The following is a 19,342-nucleotide window of genomic DNA, read 5'->3' as shown; positions in this document are numbered from 1 at the left end:
GTCTACATTTACTTCTCCAGAAGGGGATGACCCCTGAACATCCCCTTCTTTTCTACCCCATATTCTTCCCCCTTGCAACCACTTGACCCCAAAACTTACCTTATTCTATCCCTAACTACAACTATTACCATAGTCACATCAAGAAAATGTCTGGCGTACTGAATGTATGACAAAGCTAGTGTATGTGGCGAAGTAAAGGGGTATACCACGTGACATATATATGTGAAGGGCCTGTGAAAGCACTAAGAAAACACTAGTGGCTGCTGACTGGGGCACTGGCCAGCAGAGGGGCTGGCGGGGGCCAAACATAGTCTTTGTTTTCTTTCTGCAGTTATGAGTTACACAAGAGAATATTAATTATGGAGGTTCAGTGCTGCAAGAGGCTCTCACGTGTATAGGGCAGTGATAGACCCGCAAAGCAAAGTGATCAAAATGTAGACGTTTATCTACCACACTCCACTTACCAGATGGAGCAAGCGCAACTCTTGTGCTGTGCGCACCTGTTTTGAGGGTTGCCGCATCAGTGTCTTGTTGGAATGTGAAAATATTGTGGTCTTGCAGGAGGACGTTTTAACATAACGAGGTCAACTCAAGTCATTCGCCATCATTGCTTTCTCCCGGTGTCAGAGCATCAGGAAGCCAGGCATGAGCCAGCCAATGCAGACAACTGGCTGTTCGTGGCAGGGGAGACAAGGAGGAGGAGGCATGTGCTCCAGAGGTCTCATGTAGGTGTAGCACAAAGGGGGCAACAATAGACATTAAGACTTGCGGGTGGAGACTTTCTGCATTGAGACATGGTCATGCCCCAGATGCTACTTTCATCGTGTTATCAAGAGCATGTTAGCAAGACCAAATGCAAATTCAGGTTGACCAACTGCTGCAGTGACCTCCCCATCCCTTTCACTTTCCCCCGACCGCTCCCACTTACTAATGATAAAGCAAAAAAGAGGACTGGTTGTAAGGGTTTGCCAAACCAAGGACGATACTGCATCTGAGCTGTGTGTTAACTGTCACTGTACCTTTCCCCACCTGGCACATGGTCACTAGTAAGTGCTGATGGGGGACAGAGGAACATTGCAGGTCGTTGTCTATGCGTGCTAGCTGTCTGGCTGAGCCCATGCTGTGCCCATTTTTCTTTTGGAAAGAAACTTACACTGATCCGGTCTACCTTGTTGCCAGTTGCCAAGCTGTCTGTGTGTGTACCTGTTTCTGAAGAAAGCTTGCAATGCATGTCCCTGTCCATGCTGTATCTGAAAGTGTGTTATGGAAGTTTACACTTGTCATGCCAATGATGCAGCTGTAAACATTTTTGGGGAAAACTGCACTTGCCATCCAGCAGTGCACGGCATACATTAACTTAACATAACATGTCAATGATGTATCTGTACCCATTTGTGGCAGAAGATTGCACATGCCCTACCCATCCTGGTGCTGTTATCTGTTAGGAAAGCTTACACTTCTGTGCCCGTGCTGTACATGCTGTGTGTGAGGGAAACATGCCATGGTCTCTGGGTGGAAGGCTTGGATTGACATGCACCACTTTACAGAAAGTGGGTCATCCTTGGAGCCGGTACATGATACTACTGGGGACCTTGTTATGGGTTTGGTGCTAATGGTAAAAACATGTGCTATTTTGAATAACTCCTATTTATGAAATAGCATCTAATTAAAAGTCAGGATTGCAGGTATTTGTACAGAATGGGGTACAGGGAAAGTATTGCTTGTGGCCCACACGATTTATTTAGCCCATACAGCAATTCGTCTGTAGCATATATGGTAAATACCCCCTGAAATCCTAACTCATAATTAAGTGGTATTTTGAAATAAAAGGGCTATTTTAAATACCACATGTTTTTGATGTCATAATGAGACTTGAAGTGCGCCTTTCTGAGTGTTGTGCCCGGAATAAGTTGCTACAACTAGCCACCCGACGTCTAGCGATATTCTGGAGCTTTGACCCAGGCATTGGGCCCAGATTTGAAGTTGCCAAACTGATTTGTGACCCGCCAGGCACTCCTCCATTTGTGGCGCCCTCCCTGGGAGCATATGATTCTCCCTCCCTAGCATGACTTCCTACTATATTAAATGGTATACGCAGGGTGCTGTCTTCTTGTTTCAGATGCCAGAACTCCAATGGGTGCGGCCCCCTTGACACCCGTGTTACATGCCACCATGCCCCCAGCGTGTCATCACATTGTGCGAGGTAGCTTCTAATTGCTTCCGGGTCTAATAAAGGGAAGGCCTGTTATACGGCAGTGACAGTGGTTGACAATGAGGTGCCTCCAATGAAGCCTTACCAAAGTAAGAATAGCTTTAGAGTCAGGGGTCTACCAACATCTCCAAAGATGCGCGTGGACTGGCGGCCTCCAGGAATGCAAACTTTTCTATCCTTCAAGAGGAATCGATACCATGATTCTCTTCCTTCCAATGAGCACCACTCCCATACCAGAACATGCCTCTCCCACCCATTGATCGGCGTGCCAGCCTTGCCCAAGGCCTTTGTACAGTTGTCAAAATGACTCTCTCTTGTTTTTGCTTGCAGGGCCCAGTATGGTACCATTGGCACTCCTGGGTGCCCTTCTTCTTCTTCATCTCTTGCACACAGACCGGGCTCTTTCTATGAATGGGTAATGAGTTCCAAGGACATAATGAGTTTTCACTTGAAGGCACAACAATAATAAGGTCTGGCTGGGGAAAGTGTTTACCAGATACACAGCAAATTTGAAAAAAAGGGAAGCAGAATTATTCACTAACAGAGAGATGTGGTTTGAAAACAAATGAATGTCTCTGTGAACTGATTTAAAACGATTATTGGAATGACTTGGCGGACATGGAAAATTGGGTTTAACATAGTCTCTTTTAGTAACTTGTATATAGGGTTGTCAAGTTTCCCCCATTATCTGTTAAACCACTACTGTGCTGCCTGCAATAGTTTGCTCAATGTGCAAAAAATCACATTAGGGTTAGCCCCGCCCTTGCCTGTTTATATTGAAAATTAATAATAGATCGGGGACAGGGCGATACAGTGGACTCATCAACGTGCCATAAATTATCATGAAGTGATATTAAAATAGCATCCCTTGGAAATGGCCTGGAACTTTAGCAACTATAACGCTTACGCATATGACCCGAGTTAAAAACGTGTGACAAGTTTTTTCCACAGTCAGGGGTGGGATGGAGTGTGAGGAGAGATTCCTTCTTGGTGTTAAGAAGACCCCCTCAACTTACCCTTGCTAAGGGGGAGGAGGACCTAGAGTTCATCCAGGTTTAGAGGCCATCCAGGGTGTTAATTCATGTATGATCAGACCGATCTCAGTTCAGATGTGTCTGCTCTGGAGTAATACAAGGAAGAGAAAGGCTTTCACTTTAAACCCAAGAGTTCCAGAATGGGGAGAGTGGCTGTAAAAGGCAGGGGGCCTCAGTTCCCAATAGTCCCTCCTCGCACCTTCTGGATACACCTCGCTGCACCTGTGCAGGCACCTATATCTGAGCACCACAGCAATAGTGGGCACACAATCATTATCACAGAAAGGAGATTTCTGAATCTCAAGCTAAGTGACATGAGCACAATTAATCCTGCAATAAATAAAAAGGGGTACATTGAATTTGTCACAGGAAAACCATGTTGGTTTTGGCCCGGGCAGAAGGATGCACAAATGCAAGTGTATTTTGAGAAAAGTTTAGCACTGTATACTTTTAAAGTTCTGCAATCGCACGCAGAGTTTTATAAAGGCCAGGCCCTGGGTCCCTTTGAGATCCGTGTAATACAACATTTTTAAACATTAGCAACTGCCTCCCGATGACATTCGCGCTACAGATAAGCGATAAACGTGCCTATTTTACATCCTACAATCAGACCAATGTTCCCAACGAAGCAAAACAAGGAGCAACAGGTTCCCATACATATCACCCTTTATGATACCTGCATTGCGGAGGTGATGCATTCAGAGCAGTGGCGTAACCTGCACCCTTCACACAACAGACCTGCGTTGCAATGCTGCCTTATGTGAATACAGCCTATAGCATAACAATGCATCTTTTTATTTGAGGGAATTACTAGCTACAAAGAGACAATTTAAAAGACAATACTGCCTAAAAATGCAACATTTGTGAACGAGAACTACCTTTGTATTCCCTAAAAATCGCTTTTCTTCCAACGTATCCACAATGCATTGCTCATGCGGCTCTGGACTGGAGGTGAACGTCCAGTGATGGCTCCTAGGTGGTGCTGTGGTATGTGCAGCTTGGCTGAAGTGGCTTACTCTGCTCCAACATAGAGTGCAAAATAAACGTACATTAAATGATCATCTGCAGCCCCGGATGAACAGAAAATGTGAACTGAAACACTGTAGCAATAAGCCCCGAGACGGCTGGCCAAAACCGCCCCATGTAATGCCCCCGGGACCCTAGTTACAGGCTCCGGGGGCATTACCGGTAGACCCATTAGACCGGGGTACTAATTGCATTTTTTTCTGTTCCGAAACGCTGCAAAAAAAAAAAAAAAAGTGAAATAAAATGGCCATCAGGAAAGGGAAAACGTAGTCCGTTTTTCCTTTCCATGGGGTCCATCGGGAGCGGACGCGCTGGGAACAGAACTATTCCCAGCGCGTTCGCTCCTGAGAAAAGAAGAAAAAAGAAGGAAAGTGGGGTTGGGACGGTGGGGAGGGGATAGTTTGCAGTGCAGGAAAAAAAAAAACTACCTGACTCCCCGGCGGGGGACGAAGGTAGCCTCCAGCCATGGGGAGGTTCGGAGCAGGGATTGCCCTGTTTTGAGCCTCCTCATTGGCTAAGGGGCCGCCGCGCCCCCGCTGGGAACAAACAAAGTCACGTACGTACGTGCGTGCAAGGGATTCCCGGCCTGGTAATTCCCTGGCGACGGCCAATCAGAATGCTTGTTACATTCTGGTTGACCCAGCAGGACACAGCTCTTCAAAATGCATTCATGACAAACATTGTATTTTTAGGGTGCTGTGGAACCTGTGCCATGTCCAGAACTGCTTGCAGTAAACAGGACAACCCAGTGACAAAATAAGCAATGCACATTGTGGCTGAACTCTTTGCTTGCACATTGCAGCCATAGTGTGTAGTAATCACACAGTGAGATTATGCCATTGTGTGTAGCAATTGATTTTGGGCTAGGTAAAGTTCCCTTTAGGCTTCCCAAAGTAGGGTTGACCAGTATTAGATGCTGTCTACTCGACTACGAGAGCTGTGACACTGTGCAGATGTTTACAGTGCTTTTATTTGACCAAAGGTTTTTGGTAAGCATGAGTCATGCTATGTTACTGACATTTACATAGCACACTACTGCCATAATATGATCTCATTCAAATAACCAAGAGGAGTGGTCACACGGAACAATAAACAAGTTAACTGTAAATACAGCCGAGACTGGTCGGTAGAAGATAGGGTAAGCTCAGTCAGTAGTGATCATTATATAGTCATATTTTATTAGTATGGTAAACACAATTTCATAAAAATAAACACAGTACTAATCATGAAATGTATACAAGCACACCGAAAATTCTAAAAGCAATCTAATTTGATACTGCTTGAGGTAACAATGTATAATCTGTATGAGTGGAGAATTAGTCTTGAATAAATGACCCTAATAAATGGGTACTAAATATTCCTCTTCATATCTGGCCAACTTTCCATATTGTATCTATTTTTCATAAAGCTTATGGCTATATTTCTCTAATTGTGAAAACAATGTAGCCTCAAATACATAGATATTAATGGCCAAAGTGCAAGGTATCATGAAGTGCAAAAACAGTGCAAAAACAGTGCAAAAATGCTAACAAAAAGTGCTGAGTGCCGACTACAAGTATCTTGAATGGACTTATCAATTGAAAGTCCCAAAATATCCTGTTTTACGTAGTTTCGTCAAATGTTTATATCTAGTTCAATCAAGGAACTGATATTAGTCTTCCTCAGGACACAAACACCACAAAACAATGTTTAACAATCAAAATACATAACTATCTATGGAGTCGGAATCGTATCCAGGCTTGTTCTTGTATGTAGACTCAATTGAATTTCATCTTGAATCGATATCGAGCCAAATTTTCTGCAATAAAAATGAAAAATATAAAATGGTGTGGGGTACATTTACCCGCGAGGCAGAATTCCCCTCCATCACCAATCTGCACTTCAGCAGTTACAGCTAAATGGCGTGCTGGCACTGTTGAGCACTATCGCCTTGCCTTAAAAACTGCGTTTTGCAGTCACCAAAATAATGGCTACACTGTCTTTGCCAAACACATATGGGGTAAAATGGAACCAGGAACACACCGAGAAAGGCTGCCAGTGTGTTTCCTGATGCGCACCAAAGAAGAGAGTTGAAAAGCGTTGCTGCTTGGCTGCTAGCTCCAAAATTTACCATGAAAAAGGAAATATTTTGCATTAAAATGATGCCACCTGATGCCCTTTTTCATCTGTTCAACAATAGCCTGTCCTGATCCAGTGAGACCTTGCTATGGCCAGACATATTCAGGTTGTGCTCTAGCAAAATAAAGCATTATTCACTGAATGACAGGCTGTGTCAGGCAAGATCTGTGAAATCACAAACAACTTTACTCCCAGCCGTACGGAAAAACACTTGACTGTTTGCTACAAAATATCACAGATAAACTCTCCAAAAGAAACCCTATATCTCTGTGCAGATGTCAGTTTCAATGGATCTTTATTTGGACAGATGCATGTGTATTAGAAACATGACTGGGGCTTTGGAAAGATTCAGAAAATGAATGTAAGAAGACCACATTTGACAGTGACCTCCCAGCAGAATTAACCATGTGTAAAAATGGTGACTTTTTGCAAAGAAAATGCTGTTTAAAAATGAAATGTGGAGTTAAGGCCCTGTCCTTACATAGAAATGTGAGGGGGGTTTTGTTTGAGATCTAATATAATGTTTTATTCCAACAGCCTTGCTTTTTGGCTCAGAAAAAAATAATATAAATAAAAATAAATGCATTTGCTGTACTGGGGAACCAGCAAAACAGGTTTTCCTGCTTGGCTTCAAAGGACATTTGTGTGCTGGCAAAAGGATCTGCCTTCCCCCAAGGGGCCAGCCCCTTGAAAACCCTGAATGGACCAAGAGGAAGCATATCACACGCTCCTCAGACTTTGTCAGCCTGTTACAATAGAGTTCCAGGACACTTAGGTGTGAAATTGCAAAAAGAAAAAAATCAACTTCAACTAGGGGGCTTCAAAGCCAGCTCCAGAGTAGCTTTGGAAGTTATGCCCTTATTTGGGAGGCAATGCTGGCCATCTTGCTCAAAAGACTATTTTAATTAATAAACTTTAAGACTTTTATCTCTACAACCGGACCACATGGAAATGTAAAAGTTTAACAGTTGAAATGTAATTTTTGTGGCTTTAAAACAAGATATTGTGTTCGTCCATAGCATGATGGGGACGGAAATGACAGACAATTGGATACTCTGAGGAAAGTGTATATGGTGCCACTTTGAAATTCAATACTATCATGCCTTATTATAACATGTACACATGCATAACGTTATAGAATTTAAGGTAAAATATTTCTCAGTGAAAATGCTGAAAAAGTATTAGACGAATGAAACAATGTCGTACAGACCTGGGAGTTGGACAGCCATGCTCTGTGTGGAATATGTCATTTCCATAAGTCATTTGCGAGAGCGCCACAATTGTAAAAATGTGCAATTTATGTCAAAATGGATTTTGGGCAAAATTAACTGTGGGAGGGCCTGGGCATAGTAAATACACACCATAAAAACTGATGTCATGTTCTTGAAGTCCAACCAGCTGACAGGAAGGCGGTAACAGTCATCCCTGGCTAATCCAGTTGTTAGAGGCATGTCCACCATAAGCCTACCCCACCATATAATCCTTTGATGTTATCCGCATTATAAAAGGGGGAAGCTCACAGAGACAAAGGACTCTCTTTTCTGAATTTTCCAGCGCCCACGTATCCAGACATTCTACATTCACTCTGCAAGATTCCAGACTCAACTGCCAGAAAAGGGATAGTTGAACTAGGCCAGAGCATAGCTGACCCTATCTAGGCAGAACCACCCTTCAGAACTAAAGCCCACAACAAAATACCACTAACTCAGGGAGAAAGACGGAAAAGCTGTGGTACCCTTTTTGAGAGTATCCTGTGACCCGACCAGCTTTTTTCCCCACCACCTGCATGCCGCAGTGCCGTGACCAGACCTTTGCGCAGCTGTTTTTTGTTATGAGAGCCCGCTGATATGACCAGTGACCAGATATTGCCTCGCTGTCCAGAAACTCGGTTGGCTGTCCCATCCCATAGCAACACCTAGCCTAACCCATATTGATCCCTTGTCTTTGTTCCACCTTCTAAGTAATCCCATCCATACCCTGATAACTTGTTGAAAATAGTCTGAGTCCTCTGTATATTCTGTTCCTTGATTTTCTAGTGTTAGTGCAATTCTTCCATTCATTTCTGTATTGCATAAGTCCTTAGTCATATTTTGAATAATTTCATTAATTCCCACATAGAGCTGAACGCTGGGTGAAAAGGTTAGCCTTGCAAATTAACCTTGGAGCGTAACGTGTCTTTCTTTAACAATCTAGCCATTAAATCTAGTTTAAGTGTAACTTGTCCTTTCCTTTAAACCGATTTTCTCTTTTAACTGCTTTTATTTCCCAAAACTGAACTTCCTTTCACCTTGAAAATCTCATCCAGTTCTCTAGCTACAGTCACTCTTTCACTTTTATATTGTCCCTCTGATGTGCATCTATCACCCAGCATAGAAACCGCATTCCGATTGTGTCTATTTCACCCGTTTTTCAAACCATTTTTGACATTTAAACCTGTGTAATTTAGCAAATGCAAATTCTGTGCGTGTGATTCTGGCTGCACTGTGTTGTCACTTCAAAGTTGATTATTTAATTGTATGCCCTTTGTTGGTACCTTGCTTTGTAGTTGCTAGTGTTATTACATCACTGATACTGGCAGAAATAATATTTACCTCCTTTATTCAGCCGCACATTTAAATTAATGATTTACCAATTCCGAGTGTCATTTATGCAATTGCAAAGGATTTAGCTCCCATTTCATGAAGGAAGGTCAGATTTTAATTCTGTGAGACTGGTTGGGTGCCAGCTCAATCTGAATTCTAGGAAATAAAGAAAAAGTATTCTAATTGAGCGCTACATCCTAGGCTAAGGGCAAGGATACTGGTCTTGTGTGTGACACCCGATTAGAATCCTTAACAATGGGAAATAAAAAAATTGAATTAAAACCTGACTGAGCCTACAGCCCAAAACCACTGAATAGAGTTCAGTATTATAGACTTCAGATAACAAGTCAAAAAATGTACCTTGTTAAGTCCAAAGAGGGTATGGAGATCAAGTGCTTTATTCTACCACCCCAACGAAAGGCAAATAATGGATAATTCATCTGCAGAGACAAAATAAAGGAACTGGGATTAGAACTATCCCTAGTTCAACCTGACACAAATAACAAGACAAAGGACCAGCGCATAAGCCCACGGGCAGACTAGGCCCACATCATCTCTCATGTTTCGAGAGGCGTCATGTTCATATCAGGACACCCATGTAGTGTCACTGCCAGGCGGACTCGAGTTCCGACAGTTTATGTTCAAGTTGGTAAAAGCTCCCACAGCTGAAAATATGCAGTAAACCCTGATGGAAAAGGATCATTCATAATTCCCGTGCCTAAAGGACATCTTGCAATAATATACAGCGAAAACAAAAGTAAAGGGTGACTCGGAAACCCTTGAAATGGCCTTGCCATATCTAATGACCCTTCGGGCGAAGGAAAGAATAACATGGAATGCAAGGCACATGTGCCTTAAATCGCCAGGTACAACAACGGTCTAGCAAGAGTGCTAAGCCCCATCATAATGACAGGAAATGACTGCGTGTGTGAATTAAATCACAAGTAAAATGGCTGAAAGCCATACTGGCAAACGTGGAGACGAGTACTTAGGAACTCCATACCCGAAGTGCCTGATGTTAACTCTCAGGGGCAACACAGCCGCGCTGTGTTTATATATGCAATAGGGCTCCGAACGTCTGAGGCCCCGGGGCATGCATAATAGAGTGAATGAGTCACCTTTGTGAACTCAAAAACCAAAGACTGGCGTGAAATAATGTACATGGGAAAAACACTCACCTTTACAGTCAATGGACCTAGTAGTAAAACAGCCTCTGGAGTTCCGACTGTTGGAAATCCGAAACTGTTGTAAAACGGGATGTTTAACAAGAGCGAAGGAGCTGACGAGCTTCCGCTCTACTGGAATCATGCAAAGAACACATGAACATAGAAACAGGACTAGAAAGTCTCAAAGAACAGGGAAATACTCGTTCCATTGTATCCACGACCATATCTAAATATGGATTACCCAAATTGTGAAACATGAGCCATTCACCTCTGGAAACATGCACCTCAATCAAAACGTACTTAAACCTGGGCCATTAAGGAATAGGGTGGCACGAGAATGAAACCTGTTCTAATAATTTGTCGGCCCTGTAATGTCTCACTGTTGTGTCACTTCCTGGTGTTATGAGTGATACTTCACTCTGTGTCATGGACTGTGTCACCAAGTACCATGTTACTGTGGCTACTAAGTGCATGTAGTAGGATCGAGTGTCCCCTTGATATAAACCATCTGGTGTCATGGGTATATGCCTGCATTGAAGCGGTTTGCTGCATACTGTCACTGTTGCAAGTGTGTACGCTCATGTAGTTGTGTCGAGAGTTGCAGAAACTATAGCACAGGTGAAGCTTCCGTAGCATAGGCATGTCAGACTCTCACCTAAGACCATCTCCAAATCCGACATGGAGTATGGGGTGTCAGCGTTGTCAGATTTGGAGGTGCAGAATGTTGATTAACAGCAATTGATCGTCGTGGGTATGCAAGCAACAACATAAACTAATACAAGCTGAAGGCAGACATAAACCAGTATATCATGTGGTAATATTGGTTACATCACATACTTTACATAGTAGCCAGCAGGGGTTGCAAAAAGCAAAGTAGGGGAAGCAATTGATCCCTCTACATATGTCCAAATAATGCAAATGACCACCCAGGCATCTGAACATTAAAACATCTTTAGGGTGTATCTCGATCAAGAGTCTGCATCCTTTGACTCCTAAATGCAACTCCCATTGTAGGTTAATTTATATGTTACCAGTGGAGTAACTTTGCTGAAAATGTTGGGGGGAGACATGACAACTCAAAGAAAGGGACAGGTTGGAGGAAGGGCGGACGGTGGCTCTGAGGGAGAACACTAAACTACTAAACCACAAGAGTCCATTGCCAACGCTCTTTTATAACTTTCATAAGACTGGTAGCATATCTTTAACATTCAATTCTAAAGACGCTACAGTCTTCTGAAACATATAACACTACAGTTGGCCTTTTGAATTCACCTCATTGACAACAGTAAAAAAGCCTTGCCCCTCTACCTAAAGAGGGCCTGCAAGCAGCCTGAAAGGAGCTGGTGTTTGATTTTGCACCAGGGCACTGACTAAAACAAGCATATAGACATAATATAAAATGAATGCCTGCAAGATTTTAAAACGGCACATTAGGTTGCTTATTCTGATTTCATTAATTAGTTGCAACAGTCTGACTCATTAAAATTAAGGTTTGTTTTCCTGTGTTAAACTAACCCCAAGCAGTAGGATACCGAGCGGGAGGTCAGACCGGGACATTTGTCAGTGGGATGCCACTCCCGTTCGGCACCTCAAACGTTGCCCAACTGAAAAGGTGTCCCACTGGGAGGACAATGTGTGCCGAGCAATTCCTGCTCAGCAGGCTTATTCTCCTGGCAACAGGACACATTACCCTTTCCGAACGGTACAGGTGTCTCGCTGCCAGGACAATGTTCCAAGGAGCTCTGGGAAGCAGAGAGTCCTCACATTGCTCTGTGCTAACAGAGCATTACACTGTGAACCATTAGACACTGATGAGAGGGAGGGGGCGACTATTGGCAGGGAAATTTGTCCCTTTAAAAATGTGTATGGGAGGGAGTGATCAGAAGTGAGAAGGGTGCCTAATGTTGCATTTTTTATGAAATAATAACTGTGGCTTTAAAACCCAAGGGGGATTTGTTAGGCTCACGTTAATCTGCATGATGCTATTGTGACTTTGCATTCAGGATGGGGATAATAAAACCAAAGCCATACTTTCAGTCCTCAACATATTTCTATGACAATGTATATAGTGTACAGTTAGTTTACTATGAAAGGCTAGCTTATTATGTAATGTGGTTTGCTTCCAGGGCATTGCTGAAAATAATTAAGGAAATGTAAAGCAAAACCTTAATAAATATATATATCAACTAAACCTGGGAAGATGTGCATAGTTGCTTGAATCAGTTTCACCATTTAACTGAAGTGTGTGATCCTGGGCAATTCATTTAATCACATTCTGTCTTATCTGAAGCTCTGTACGTGATTCTGATTTACTTCAAAGCTTGTGTTAATATATCATGCTATTATAACAAAAAAGCTTAATGACTATAGAGTTGCTCCATATATATGCATAGTGCAATTCAGGTATTTTACACCATGAATGTATTTGCCACTTGGCTTACTTATGGCAACTTATTCTAAAGTCACTTCCATGGTGCTTCCACGTATCAAAGACTAATGATGCTCCTTGCAATGGCCTTTTCTGTGAAGTCACTTTTTATGTGAAAAATGTCATTTGCCACTAATGTTACTAAAAAAGTAGATTGGGGCAGGGATGGGCGGTTTGGGGGTGTGAATGAGACTATTACACGCACTGCATTTCATGGCTCACCTCACCCCGATTCTTGCAATGCTGGATTCTCCCCTGACACAAAATGTGATTTTCCAAATGTGCCCCCTCACTATGGTCAGCCCGCAGCCCAGCCCTCCAACAAACATACACGCAGCTGAGCTCAGCTTGGCATTATGTAATGAGATAGCGCAAGCCTGGATGGGCACCTCAGCCAGGCTCAAGCTTTCCCATTACATGATCAATTAATGCGGCGGCCACAATGCGGCCACCGGGCCCTCCCACCTAAAGATGGGGGGGGGGGCAAAAAGGCATGCCACAAAAGTTGGGGGAACTCCATCACCCACTATAATTGCACCCACGTTTCTTACATCACGCCCCTGCTAAGGAGGGAGAATTTGTTGAGAAGCTGAATTTATGACCGCAGCCAAAATTTCAATTTGTAAAGATACCGTCACCTTTGCCAATTGATGCTAATTATCTTAAACAATATTGTCATCCACACTCTCTAAAGGTATTGTTGTTGATTGTGTGTTTCCTCTAACTCATCTTCTGCTGGTCATTTGTTATATATTTTGTTGATGTTTTATAGTGATCCAGATTACGACAGTATTGTTTCAAAGGGTTGGTGATGGTACTTTAAAAATACATGAAACGTATAGTGCACAGAAACCCTCAAGCACGGTACAAGGCAGGTGTATTCCTATTTAAAAAAAATAATAATATACAAGCAGGCCTGAGAGTCAAGGGATCTACGTCAGTTTACTTCTGTTCAATACCTGGTTGGGGAGAGCCCTAGATTATCATGTTTGGGGCCTCTTCAGCCACGTTGTGTATCTGAGAAGACATCTTTGAACATGTCTATTTTGAAATGGACGCAGTTGAATTCCAGTCTTAGAGAGTTTGGGAGTCACTTGATACTTTGGGGAGCAGTCACAGTGGTCCTACCCCCTGGCATTTCCTTTTGCATTTCTGGATTGGCGGGAGATACTGATGATTTGAGGTTCCTTGCAGGAGGGCGAGGATGCACTAGTACTTTCTCTCAGCCAATTGAGGCCCTTTTTGTGGAAGCCATGGTGGGTAAGGTAAATAACTTTGATGTGTATTTTTAAACCCAGTGGGAGCCAGCGCAAGTCTTTGAAGGTCAGTAAAATGAGGACCTGTGTTTTGAGTCCTGTGATTAGTCTTGCTGCACAGTTTTGGATGAGTTTTAATTGATTTATCTGCTGTTTGGCAGGATCACCATTACATGAAGTTATATTACTTGAGTATGGAGAGTGTTAGGGCTCTGTGTTAGTTCTATGTTTTGCTCTATTTCCAGGTAGGGCAAGATCTTCTGCTGCATGTGCGATTAGTATGTGCTTTACGGGCTATCGTATTGCTTTGAGGAGTAAATGCTACATTAGCATCCAGTGGGATGCAGAGGTTTTTCAAGGCTTTGGCAGGTACTGGCGGAGTGCCTGTGGCATCTGGTAAATTGAAGGGGAGTTCACTTGTTTTGGGTTTCCAAACATGAGGATTTCAATTTTAGATGAGCTGAGACGATGATTATTCAGGGTAAGCCACTCGGTAGGTGCCCGGAGACATGTATAGATGACGCTACACGACGAGTGTCTTCTGTTGACCATTGAGGAACTCTATATTGGAATCAGTTCATTTTGGGGATTTCTATCCTGTTCAGGTATTCCACAATGTTTTCAGTTGAAGATGTTGGCACAGCAAACCGGTGGGTACAGAGTTCTTTAAATGCTTAATTTCTTTTAAGATTGTGTGTGTGAATTGCGTTTGAGAAGTCCCTGATAGCAAGTCTTCTGGCCAACAGTTGTTTCAATTTTTGAACCAGGCATTTGTCAGATTTCTCCCTTCCGCCCTCTCCTGGTAGCTTCACTTGCTTTTGAAAGAGTGAATATGCTGCCTTAATTGAATAGTGATTGTATAATTCGAACTTGGTTGATTCCACCTGTCTTCTAGGTTCGATTGTCATAGCCTTATGTTTGCCTTTGCTTGGAGTTTGCACAGGCTGTCAGCCAACCTTGACGAATTCGACTTTCTGCTTCCTGCATTTTCATGTTGATTATTCCATGAGATGGCACCTGCTCAATGCTTTCTTCGCATCCCAGAGTGCTCCCAAGCGTTGACTGAAAATTTGCTGAATTCTGGTAGTAGTGCCCTGATCTTGTAGAAAAAATGGTCGAAAGCACCAATGGCTTGTTTCCAGTTCTATGCAGAGTTCTACAAGCGCATGCTCAGAAATCAGAGTGTTACTTATTGTAGATGAGACAATTATTTGTATGTCTTTGTGAGAAGCTCTATCCGGGAGTGTGGCATACATGATGCCAAAGAGCAGGTGTAGTCCTTTTTGACTGCGTTTCGACCGTCTCCAGACATCCAGGACTTCGAGAAGTCTTTTTATTTTTGTATTTCTCTTGGCCCATACTGCTACAGGAAAGAGTGCTGTGCAATACATCAACCCGTACAATTACATTGGTAAATTTAGCTAAGAAAACACCTTCTTCCAGGCGCCGCATGGTGTTTATGGGTCCGATAATCGAGAAACAGTCACTAACCAAGGTTACAGGCACCCCATCTAGATTCAGCGCCGCAAGCACCATTTTCCCCTTAGAATCAGATCTGCTCAAAGGAGCCTTCACTCTGTGTTTTCTTTTTAATAGCTAACATCTCTAGTAAGTATTTTGTATGTAATGTGGTATTCCAAACGGACGCGCAGCCTGTAAAATCTAGTAGTCTTGGCATGGACTAAATGTGCTTCCAGCATCAATGCGACATCCACCTTTTTTTTCAGAGAAAGTTGTTTTTGTGTGTCTTTTTTTCAGGATATTTAACTTGTTTAACTTTCGCATTGATATCATGTCTATCCCTGAGTCATTGATGGCTGAGGTGAGTTTTGTCCCAATTAAAGGGAAGGACTCATTAGTCTAAACATACACATATACAACAATGGGGAGAGAGAAAAGGTATGAAGGAAAAAGACGAAGGCAAACTAAAATCTTGCCAAACACTTATGTGTAGTCTAGACAATTTTGTTTTAGCTGCACTCCCTTATTTGTTGTTATTGATAAAATTCTCAGTTGAAAGTTCTTTCTTCCGAGGAAGACAAGTCAGAAGCCGTAGCAGTAATGGGGCCTTGCAGCCATTTGCTAAGGCCCTCCATTTATGGGAGCACCCAATACCATGCCTTTAGTTTACACCTCCTATCGTACAGCTGAGCTGAGAGTCTAATTTGTTTGTAGCTAGCAAAGTCATCAGCTTCAGCCAGCCTATTTCTCTTTTCTTTAATTAACATAGGTTCTGTTTTCCAATAAAGAATTCCAGGCCAGAGATTGCCATTTGCCTGCGCTGAGATGTAGTGCCTTAGGGTCATCTAAATCTATATATTGCAGAGATGGCACCATTCCTGTCTGGTGGTTGTCGCTAGGTCTTCAACTCTGCTTATGGGCGGTGATCAGCAACAACACAAGAACATAGTTAGTTCCTACCCACTTTAGGGGCATGTTAAAACCTTGTAAGATGACAGTTTCCCTTGATCTCTTCCCCAGATAGGAGCCAACGGCTGCTATATTAACCTTTCCCCCTACAGGCCTCTGTTAGCAGCTCCAGCTTATGATATGAAGGGGGAGATAGGTTCACATGGTGACCCAATTGTAATATGTCTGATTCTCCACCTGCCAAGCATCTCCTCACTCTCAAGGGCCATATCGCCTTTGGCAGGCACATCCACAATTAGGGTAGTTTCTAAAACATTCCCTTGCAAAATTATCTAGCCCCCACATATGGAGTGAGCAGGAACCTACTGTTGCATCAGTTAGGGCCTATGGAGAGGTGTTCCAGGAGAATGGTCCTGATCTGTGACACTGTCTCACTGCCATTTGCAGCTACTTTCACATATGTCTGTGGTTTACAGTGACTTTAACAAATCTGCTTTTACAATTAAAGTCCCCTAGTGGATGTGGATGCTTAATACAAAAGAGGAGCTTGTATTTTTGCCATAGCCCCAGGTGTTTCCTGCAGCCAAAGCAGCACCTTTCTGCTGGATCTTCTGAGGCACCATTGGGCACATATGTTATGTTGTATATTATAAAAACGTTATACTGTGCCTACATTCCAGATGTAGTATTGCACCAATCCAGCTTCAACCCTTAAGATATACCCACATTCCTTGTATGACTTGCAATGTTGCTGGAGGAACCGCAGTGGACACTCTCCTCCAAAGCCGTCTGTCGATGGTTATACAGGAGATGATCACTGCTAGCCTAATTCACCCCATGCCAGGCCGGGAACAAGCCCCTATCCAGGTGTTGACTCCAGACCACACCTGAAGATTAGGCTCTGGGCCCTCAGATACTTTGAGCACCATAGATCAATTTGAGAAGGATTATTCAGCACCTACTTTGTGCCTCCCGTGGTCAGGTATCGAAGCTAGCGCTTAACGTAGCAGTCTAATGTTCCAGCCATGGTCCCTGGTGTGATTTGCTTAATGAGCAGAATGGGTGGGATTCAAGCTATCTCGTGCTATCCTGCTCGCCAAGCTCTTATGTCAGATTTGCATGCATCCAGTTACAGCCTCAGCCTTTAATGAATAGTCCTCCCTTAGACCATGGAACAGATGTTTACTCTCCATGGTGTTAACATCACTAACAAAAACTCAAACCACAGTGGGTGGGATTTTAGGGCTGGGCTATAGAAACCTGTCCTGGGACATTGCAAAGGCAGCAGGTGCGGCAGCTGCAGTCAACCCAACCCCCTTCTATCAGGGTCCAATAGGCCCTAAAATGTCAGAAATACGGTGATAGCACCAGAGATTGCTGATTGCAGTGTAGGCAACACACACAATTTGAAACCGTGCATGGCTCTAAAACCCTGACATTCTATCAGCATTATTGTCATTACCCTTTAGCTTACATTGCACAATATGTTTATGTTTCCCCCATTTAAAAACATTATGACAAATCATTGTGGGGTCTGAAGGTAGCACTGGTCATGTTGACGTTTCTTAAACAGGTGTCCTTCTTTTTCTGAGGTTAGTTAGTTCCCTCATGGCACCTTTCGAACCGTCACATATTTTAGGGACCAGGTCCTGCTGAATTCTCGGGGTGGATGTTCTCTGTTTGGTTGCATCACATGCCTTATAAATCCTTATATGCACACATAGAGGAACTATTGTTGACATACTCTTTTCATGTTTTTGTAACCTCTTTTTTCTGTCTCACAGTTGCAGGTCCTCTCTACATGGTATCCATTCTGGATGTATGCCGGGCCAAAAGCTTTCCTCAGTGGACCGATTTGTTAAATCTATATACCCACATCACTCAGATGGAGAATGGTCACCACATCAAAGGTATGTTGAGGGTTTTGTGGCTTTTAGAGACATTTCACCACCAGAGTGCTTCTTCGTATATAAATATCTAGCTTAATTAATCTTTTATTAAAATTAATTAAACATGTATAACACACTTAATACTGTGGACTAGTTTCTAAGCATGGGGCCAGGATTCAAACCTGTGTTGCTCTGCGTTGTATTGCTTCCAAGACAAACAAGTTGCCCCTGTGCTATCCTCTCAAACCTTGATGGATAGCTTGATGGATGTATGCTTCAGTTGCAAAATATTTGCAACCTAGCTATGGGCACCCTAAATAAATATACATCAAGCATGTCAGTTGCATTGCTCCTTCTAGAAGAGACAATCATATCATAATAATACACACAGTAGAACACTACATATTGGCTATTCATACGCTAGATCACAACTTATTTTCTGCAGGATAACTCTGTTTTTTTTTAGACAAATTAAAATACATCAGTGAAACACATATATGAAAAATTCCTTAACCTCTGCGCAGTGGCCATGGACAGGTCTTATGGAAGAGCCAAGTCTGGCAGTCCATGTGGAGTACCTGTCCCAGTGTGAGCAGAATATTACTTAATGTAAAACATCACAGTATGCAACTATCAGTAGCTTGGCGAAAAGTCAAACTTTACAAACTCTTTACTGATAAAGTTAAATAGCCACGGAAAATGAATGGCATTTAAAACGGGATCACCTCTGGAAGACAAAACAGTTGCTCATCCATCAACCTTCCTGGATAAACACATTATAATTTGCAAAAGATCTTCATTATAACTTCAGATTTCAATTGTTTGCATTTTTAAAGGACATGAATCCAAGCCCACAAATGACTTTGAACCGATCCCAGGGAAATATAAATCCAAATATTGGAAGATATTGTCCTACTTCAGCAAGGCCTGGGTCCAAACCCCAAAAAGATAAACCTAAGTTCCCGAAAGTCAAAGAATCAAGTACCAGAAGAAGTAAATCCATATCCCTCAAGGCATGAATGCAAGTTCCTCAAGATACAGACACAAGTTCTACACACACACACACACACACACACACGCACAGACACCACCCCCATTATCTGCAAATCCCACAATTCTGATCTAATACTCTGTATATCTTAGCATTTAAATTGAAAACGAGATCGTCTTCTCCTAGAGGTCCTCAGTCAAAGGTCTGGAGGTCAAAGTTTCTGAGGCACAGACTTTCCAGTTCAATTGGGGAATAACAGGCTACATACCT

General features: G+C 42.8%; 1 protein-coding gene across 6 annotated transcripts in view; it reads left to right on the top strand.

Annotated features, from left to right (window-relative positions):
• The window catches only part of LPIN1 (lipin 1), a 369,397-nt gene that overhangs the window by 106,778 nt on the left and 243,277 nt on the right, over positions 1 to 19,342 (top strand). For all 6 annotated transcript variants that reach the window (XM_069605954.1, XM_069605950.1, XM_069605951.1 and 3 more), the window contains exon 5: positions 17,977 to 18,102. In XM_069605954.1, coding sequence (XP_069462055.1) covers positions 17,977 to 18,102 — 126 coding nt within the window. The remainder of the gene's footprint in view (positions 1 to 17,976; positions 18,103 to 19,342) is intronic.

This window comes from Ambystoma mexicanum, chromosome 4p (genome assembly GCF_040938575.1).
Source record: "Ambystoma mexicanum isolate Mex_15411 chromosome 4p, UKY_AmexF1_1, whole genome shotgun sequence".
In the NCBI taxonomy this organism is placed as follows: Eukaryota; Metazoa; Chordata; class Amphibia; order Caudata; family Ambystomatidae; genus Ambystoma; species Ambystoma mexicanum.
Note: the sequence above shows the minus strand (reverse complement) of the source record. Positions and strands in the feature narration are given on the sequence as shown.